Source organism: Heloderma suspectum, chromosome 5, assembly GCF_057233095.1.
Source record: "Heloderma suspectum isolate Gila_16-S chromosome 5, 16-S_ref, whole genome shotgun sequence".
NCBI classification, from domain to species: domain Eukaryota; kingdom Metazoa; phylum Chordata; class Lepidosauria; order Squamata; family Helodermatidae; genus Heloderma; species Heloderma suspectum.
In genome coordinates, this window is record NC_139462.1 from 2828270 (window position 1) to 2836345 (window position 8076).

The 8076-nt window shown below is 49.0% G+C and overlaps 1 protein-coding gene across 1 annotated transcript; it reads left to right on the forward strand.

Annotated features, from left to right (window-relative positions):
• The first annotated feature begins 3015 nt into the window (after nucleotides 1–3015).
• On the forward strand, nucleotides 3016–7544 carry SPR (sepiapterin reductase). Its single transcript, XM_084855144.1, has 3 exons — nucleotides 3016–3370; nucleotides 4706–4996; nucleotides 5135–7544. The coding sequence occupies exons 1-3, from the start codon at nucleotides 3052–3054 to the stop codon at nucleotides 5323–5325; spliced, it is 801 nt and encodes a 266-aa protein (XP_084711270.1). The 5' UTR covers nucleotides 3016–3051; the 3' UTR covers nucleotides 5326–7544.
• Nucleotides 7545–8076: the final 532 nt, after the last annotated feature.

Consider the following 8076-nt stretch of genomic DNA (forward strand, 5'->3'; position numbering starts at 1 on the left):
TGCATTCCAAGGGTGGGCAATGTGTGGCCTTCTGGATGTTTTGGCCTACAACCTCCATCAGCCCTAGCCAGCATAGTCAGTGGTGAGGGCTGATAGGATTAGTAGGCCAAAACATCTGAAGGGCCACACGTTGCCCACTGCTGCTGTATTCATATGTCCTCACCCACCTGCCAAAGGAGGCTGTGTTGGCAAACGGATCAGCATACACCCTCTTTGATAGCACCGAAAGAATATTTGATACAGCCTTCCCCTGGCCTGGTGCCTCCAGATGTGTTGGACCCTCAAATCTGAGAGCTGTAATCCAACATATCTGGAGGGCACTAGGCTGGGGAAGGCTGCTTTATCAGCACATCTAATCTTATACTGGATGCAGCTACACTAGCTACAGCTGAATGACTGGGAAGGAACCATCCATCTGTGATCCAGTGCATGCTTGACATGCCAATGGTCCCACCCTCCGTCTGGCTTCTCCCATCAGCAAGGATCAGGTAGCAGGTGATGCACAAGGCTCCCACCAGAGGCACTGGGGAGATGCTCCTCGTCAGAGTAGATGAGGCTGGGCAAGATGGTCTGGCCGAGCATAAGGCAGCTTCCTAGCAAACAAATGCATTCAGCAACATTCAGGATCTGGAGGTATGGAAGGGAAGCTGTGCTCTGGCCATCTGGTGGCTAGAGAACCATGAAAGAATCAACTCAGCCACAGCCTGGGTGTGGCCACTTGATTTAAGAGAAGAGCATTTCTTCCTTTGATTTATGATATTGTAGAAAGATGGAGGGTCCACAGTTAAAGGCCATGTTTTGTTCATGGCTAATCTTACACATTTTGTAAAGTTCAGAAAAGTGTACGTACACACACACAGTATTTCAGGTGGAATCTTTTTGAATATTCCCCATCATTTTTGGAAGTGTTGCCAAATTTTTAGAATCTTTGAAGTTTAATCAAAATGTGCCTTTGGAGATACCATGTTATGCATTTAGAAAATGTGCTGCCTTCAGGTGATTGGCTCATATACTCTAGTCATTTTCAGTGTGTAACTCCTCTGCTGAGGGAACTGCACTGGCTGCCTATTCGCTACCAGGCCAGGTTTAAGGTACACTAGTACTAGTGTACAAAGCCCTACACAACTTGGGACCAGGATACCTGAGAAGGCGCCTCCTTCTTTATCAACCTGCCCGGTCCCTGAGGTCATCGGAGGGCTTGCTCCTGGTGGTTCCACATGGACCTATGGCCCAGTTGGAGTCCACCAGGAAGACAGCCTGCAGCATAGTGACCCCCTTCCTGTGGAACTCCCTGCCTTTGGAGGTCAGGCAGGCACCAATGTTGTGTTGCTTTCAGTGCCTCCCGAAGACACTGTTATTTCGAGAGGCCTTCCTTGAGTTACCAGCTACAGTTTATTAAGTTCAGAATCTCTTTCTTTTAAAATATTTTAATTGTTTTAATATGGTGTTCTTTTCTTTTATCTTGCTGTTCACTGCTCCAAACTCTTTGATGTGGAGTGGTATATAAATATTGTAAATAAAAAATAAAAATAAATCCCTGTGTCCCTGGACAAGCTGATACGACTTCACCTCCTTCAAGATGATGGTCTCCTTTAAAAGGTGCTTGGCTGGTCTTCCAGCACCCTCTACTGGCTACATCAGAGAGATACAAATCACTTCTATGATCTGGACTTAAATCATTAATTCCACCACCCTATGACTGATTAGTACATTATAATGACATTGGCCATCATTCACCAAAGTTAAGCATTTTTAAGTCTTTTATTTCCCTTTCAACTGGGAAGATTTAATTTCAATAATTTGAATATAACACTGATGTTGGCTAGAATGTATATTTAATTGAAAAAATGATACAACCTGCTTTCAGTTCCGAATTAACATTTGCACACACACACACACATATGCAGTGCTGCTTCCAGGTGTTTTGCATGCATACACCCACCACTTGGTTCTCAGACATGATCACAGAACCCTCCCTAAATGGTGAGAAAATGAGAGTGTCCTCCAATCTGGCGGCCCCCAGATGAGTTGGGCTACAACACCAGTCCCTTGATCATTTTGGTTGCTCCAGTCTGCACACGTGGACTGGAATGCTAAATGCCCCCTGCCCCCTCCTTCCAGTCAGTGCAACGTAAGCATCTGCATCACCGGTGCTCTGCCAGACATGTTGCTTGACAGCACTGAGAGCCAAAGGTGTCATCCCATAGTGTAGGGGCCCTGCCTCCACCTCCCTTGGGCACCTTAAGGCCCAGTGATTCTGTGCCTTCATTCACACGGCATTGATTTCCATCCATTCTGTAATTTTACTGTTATTTATTTATTTATTTTCTATACTGCCCAATAGCTGAAGCTCTCTGGGCTGTTTACAACATTCCACAAAAATCGCAAACCACATACAACTTTATAATAAAATACAGTATAAAAATTTCAATGTACAAAATTTAAAATAATGTAAACAGCTAAAACCAATTTCAATAAACAGGCTCAATAACAGACCTGTCCAAGACAGGCGACATAAATGCCCCATCATAAGGCCCCATCATATGCCATTAAACGCCTGGGAGAAGAGGGCAGCCCTAACCTGGCGCCAAAAAGATGACCCTGTCGGCGCCAGGTGGGCCTCAGTGGGGAGCTCATTCCAAAACTGGAGGGCCACCACTGAGAAGGCCCTCCGCCTGTTGCCACCTTCCAGGCCTCCGTCAAAGGAAGGCCCCATTTTCACCCCATTTCTGTCTTCAGCGCCTTGGCTCCCACTTCTTTGTTTAAATTATTTCTTGGCGGCCTTTCAGGGAAGAAACCCTCCCACTGCAGCTCACAGCAATAAAATTCGTAGAGAACAGTTAAAATATCCAGCCAAACCATAAAAACAATACAGGCCAACGATAAAACCAGCCTCAGCGGCAGCAGCCACGGGACGAGCGCCGCCCCGCAGGAGCCCCGCCCCGCGCAGCGGCGCGATCCCGGAGGCGCCCCGCAGAGGAGGCCGGACCGCGCCCGCCCCGCCCCGCCGCCCGCGCCGCGGCTCCGCCTCTGCCGCGAGCCCCGCGCGCCATGGCCGGGGCCCCGGAGGCGGCCGGGCTGGGCCGGGCCGTGTGCATCCTGACGGGCGCCTCGCGGGGCTTCGGCCGCAGCCTGGCCTGCGCGCTGGCCCCGCGGCTGGCGCCCGGCTCGGCCCTGCTGCTGGTGGCGCGCGCGGCGGCTGCGCTGGGCGCGCTGGAGGGCGAGCTGCGCGCCGCCTACCCGGCGCTGCGCGTGCACGGCCTGCCCGCCGACCTGGCCTCGGGCGAGGGCCTGCAGCGCGTGCTCCAGGCCGGCCGGGGGCTGAGCGCGGCTGGGCGGCTGGAGCGGCTGTTGCTCATCAACAACGCCGGTGAGCGCGCGCGCGAGCGGGCCGCCCCTGAGCGCGTGCAGGGCGCCCCCTCCGCTCGGGGCCGCAGACGGCGCGAGGGCTTCTCCTGCTGTCTGTCTCGGCGCCCTTCCGGCAGCCGCGGAGCGGGGGCGGGCACGCTCGCGGCGCAGCCTCTCGGGCGGCGGAATCGGGCGAGGCAGGAGGCTTGCAGGGCCTGGCTCCGGAGGCGCGGAGTTCCCGGCCGGGGGCGGCGTCGGACTTGCCCTCCACTCCCTTCTGGAGGAAGGGTTGGGTGGAGCAGCCTCCCCCCCCCGTGCCCTCCGGTGGGCTGGTTCACAACGCCCAGGAATCCCAGCCAGCTGGGAATCGTAGTCCAACCCATCTGGAGGGCAGCAGGGTGGGAAGGCTGCACTAGTGCCCCTGCCATACTGAAACTAGGTTTTGAGCCCTTGCAGTTGCCACGGCTGCCCATTCCTTGCAGAAAAGGGCAACTAAAAGGATCAAGGGGCTGGAGCATCTCCCCTATGAGAGAAGGTTACAACAGCTGGGCTTGTTTAGCTTGGAGAAAGGGAGGGCGAGGGGAGACATGACAGAGGTCTACAAAATTATGCATGGCGTGGAGAAAGTGGGCAGAGGGACATTTTTCTCCCTATTGGGCCCTAGTATTATGAGAGAGGGAGAAAAATGCCTCCCTATCCACTTTCTCCATACTATGCATAATTTTGTAGACCTCTATCATGTTCTGGAGGTGACGGACTCGACCTTGGGGGAGATGGGGGTGGCGATGGCCGACAGGAAGCTCTGGCGTGGGCTGGTCCATGAAGTCACGAAGAGTCGGAAGTGACCGAACGAATAAACAACAACATCATGTCTCCTCTTACACATCCTTTTTTTTGAAACGAAACAGTTCCAGACATTGTAACCTTTCCTTATAGGGGAGTTATTCCAGCCCCTTGATCATTTTATTGCCCCTTTTCTGCAATTTCTCCAACTCAGCAATATCCTTTTTTAAATGCGGAGACCAGAACTATATACAGTATTCCAAGATTTGTATAAGGGGAATAGGATCTTGTCAGTTTTATTTTTTGATGCCTTTCCTAATTATGCCGAACATGGAATTTTCCTTTTTCACAGCAGCCACACACTCTGCACACTCTCTCAGCTACTGCAGTACCCAAATGATCCTTTTACTGGCTGAGAACCTGGATCTTCAGTGCTTGCCTTATAGTGACTTGATTCGTGAAAGCCAGAGAAAGGTTTTGCATTTAGGCAAACCTGGCCAGATTTTTCTGGCTGTTCAATTCCTATGTGAGGCTTATAGATGAACATCCAACCTTCTGTCTCTTTCTCCTCTAGCATCACTTGGTGATGTTTCCAAATCCTTCTTGGATTTCACCAGCCCAGCTGAAGTCAACGGCTACCTAGCCTTCAATGTTACCTCTGCTCTGTGCCTCACTTCCTCCATTCTGAAGGCCTTTCCAGCACAGCCTGGCTTGTGCCGAATGGTCATCAACATCTCCTCGCTCTGTGCCCTGAAACCCTTCAAGACCTGGACACTCTACTGCACTGGGAAGGCGGCCCGGGACATGATGTTCCAGGTTCTAGCTGTGGAAGAGCCAGATGTCAGGGTGCTCAACTATGCACCAGGTGAGTGTGAGGGTGCTGGATGCCCTTCCTTCCCTCTCACCCACCATCTGTGACCGGTCATTCTGTGATTGGCTGGCTGGCTGGCTGGCTGGCTGGCTGGCTGTCTTTCTTTCTTTCTTTCTTTCTTTCTTTCTCCAGGCCCCCTGGACACTGATATGCAAGAAGTGGCGCGTACCAAATCGGGAGACCTCGAGATCAGGCAGAAGTTCCTTCACATGAAACAGTGTGGGCAACTGCTAGACTGTGATGTATCGTCCCAAAAGCTGTTGAACCTTCTTCTCGCAAACACATTTGAATCAGGGGCCCATGTTGACTTCTATGACATCTGAGAAATGCCCTTCTCCCAGCACCATCTTGGGTTTTTCTGCTTTGGAAGTAACGCTTCAATCCCGGTCTACTGCCAGAAGTATATGAATTGTTGCGTTTTGATTTATTCATTCATGCAATGGTAATTGTCTGCTATAACAGTTTTGTGTCTGTGGATGTCATGAAAGCATCTGCAAAGTTCTAAACCTCCTTGATTATATGAAAGGAAGGGATTCAAGCATCAGAAAGAGCCACACAGAGTTCTGTTTTATGTGCCCTTTATTGCACATGGGAAGAGTTTTGCTCCATACTAGGTGGGGGTGGCATGAAAAGTAGAGGTGTCTTGTGTAACTGTTAGAGCTTAAAGCATTCTAAAAGATCTTCCACACAGTAACCAAGTGGGTGATGGTAAAGGGTTTTTGCTGGTGAAGGGGTTCAAGGGAGTATTCGGAAAGCTGATATAGCTCAGGGGGTAACCTTAATCTTAGAGGCACTTATCCTGCGGGGCTCCAAAGTTTGCATGGCTCTGTTGCTGTGTCTTTTCAACCCTTGTGCTCTATTTGTGCAGCTGAATTAGGGATGGCATTGGTCTAATCTATTTGAGCCATCTCTGCATCTGTAACAATTGCCACTTTTCATGGCAAAGACTGGAATTCTGCTTCGTTGGGGAGAAGTGAAAGCCGTGTGGTTGACTGGTATCCCTTTTCTGAAATGGAAAACTAGTCCTGGTCCTGAGGAAAGGCTGCAGCCCTTACATTTGACAAGAGCAACCAGGGCTTTCTCCTGTGATGCTCTCAAACTGTGGAATACAGTCCCTCGAAAATTACGATTGCCTCCCCCCCCCCCCCCCCGGCCTTCAGAAAGGGTGTCAAGACAAATCTCTTTAATTTAGCCTTTTAAATTATGTAACCTAATGTTCTTAATGTGTTTGTGTTTTATGGCATTATGGTTTTAGTGTTTTAAATTGTCCACCGCCTTGATGGTTAGTAAGCAAAAAAGACAATATGAATTTTAAAAGTAAATAAAATGTGCCTTATATAGCTGGTGCCGTTTCTGGGCCTGTCTCTGTTGCCAAGGGGCTTCCCTAGGCTAGATACCCAGGCAAAAGCCAGTTCCAAAAAGAGCTCCCACGGTGTTGGGTGGCCAGTTTTTCTGTGACTGGGATTATTTTTTCTGTCCAGTGCTGCACATGGACTCAGCCAATCTCTTTCTCCAGGAACAAAGCTGGTTTGGGCTGTGAATTCTAAGTCTAGCTGTTGTGCCTGCCCTGCAGCGGGGGGGCACAACTCTTCTAATCTGGTGTGTACCAGCTCTTACATGGAATGGCTTCCATCCATTTGTAATGGAATTAAGTACTTGGTCGCGGCGCTTGGGAATGGCCACATATACAGAGGGTCGTCATGTTAAGTCTGCTGCAGCAAAAACAACTAAGAGTCTTGTGACACCTTAAAGACTAAATTCGTTAGCCTTTCAGGGGCCACAAGAGTCCTTGTTGTTTTTTCATTCCTGATTGCTTTATTCTGAATTCTGAAACTCGAGAGGGACCATTTTCATGGAAAGTTGACTCTGGCCTCTTGACTTAGATAGCAATGTTATTGGGTGGGGTGGGAGACCCATCTGCATGCATGCAGGGTCCAGAGTGCTACCTCTGCTGAGTATCTAAGCTGGAATTGGTGTGCCTCTTTCTGTCTTCAAGGAGCCACAGTATCACAGTGTGGCTGGTGACTGTATTGAGCATGTGTCTGGAAAACCACACTAGCCTGTTTAAAAAACTGACCCTTCTAGATGGGTGGCTGCCAGCACTTGCTAGTCAAAGTCCTCCTCCCAAAGTGTGTTGAGTGACAGCCCCTTTCCAATTCTCACTGCATTTCCTGCTTTGCCTTGTGGTCACCTGTAGCTCAAAAGGGTGTTGCTTTGGAGACCAAAGCTGGAGATTTGCCCTCTGCCAGATTCCTGAAAAAAACAGCAACATATGGCACACTTTGAAGGTGGGGAGGAAAATCACCTGGTCTATTGGCAATAGCAGTTCCTTTGTGAAGGTTCATAATTATGGAGGATATAAGTGTCTCAGCTTGGCTCAGTAGATTGATAAGACACGGGCCTTCCAGATAGAATGTGAAGTATAGACTCTACATTTTAAAATGTTCTATTGTTTTCTTGGTAATGTAACTTGATATTGCTTCACTCTTCTCACCCCAGCTTGCATCTTCCTTAATAAAAGCTTCACTTGTCTTACTGCGAACTGGACTCCTTAACTTTTCCGTGTGTGCAGTTGAGAAGGGCTACTAAACTCTTGACTATGTCATGTTTAAGGCAAAGACTAATTTGATTTTCCACAGTCAACTAGGCCAGTGGCAGAGTGACTATGAAGGCTACCAGCTTTATCCCTCGGAAAGTTCTGAAATCTGTCTGGCTATTGGGGACTGTAACATATGCCTGTTATATTGATGTATGTGTTTTCATTGTTAAATGTGACCCAGGTAAGATAGGGCTAATAGAGTGTCAGAGAGTGAGTGAAAGGTGGGAGGGGCCTGAGTGTGTGTGTGTGTGTGTGTGTGTGTAAAACGATTCTGATGTTATAAAAGGAATGAACTGACAGGAGGTAGATGGGGCCTTAGGGATCATGGAAGCAACATCTAGTTAGTGGGGTTTGTGTATAGGATTTTAGAAGGGGTAGAGCAGGTAAGGAAGTTAGGACCAAACATGAATGAATGAGTAACATATAACTCTAATAGTGTTAAATGAATTTTTATTTGTTTGTTTTTAAATACAGA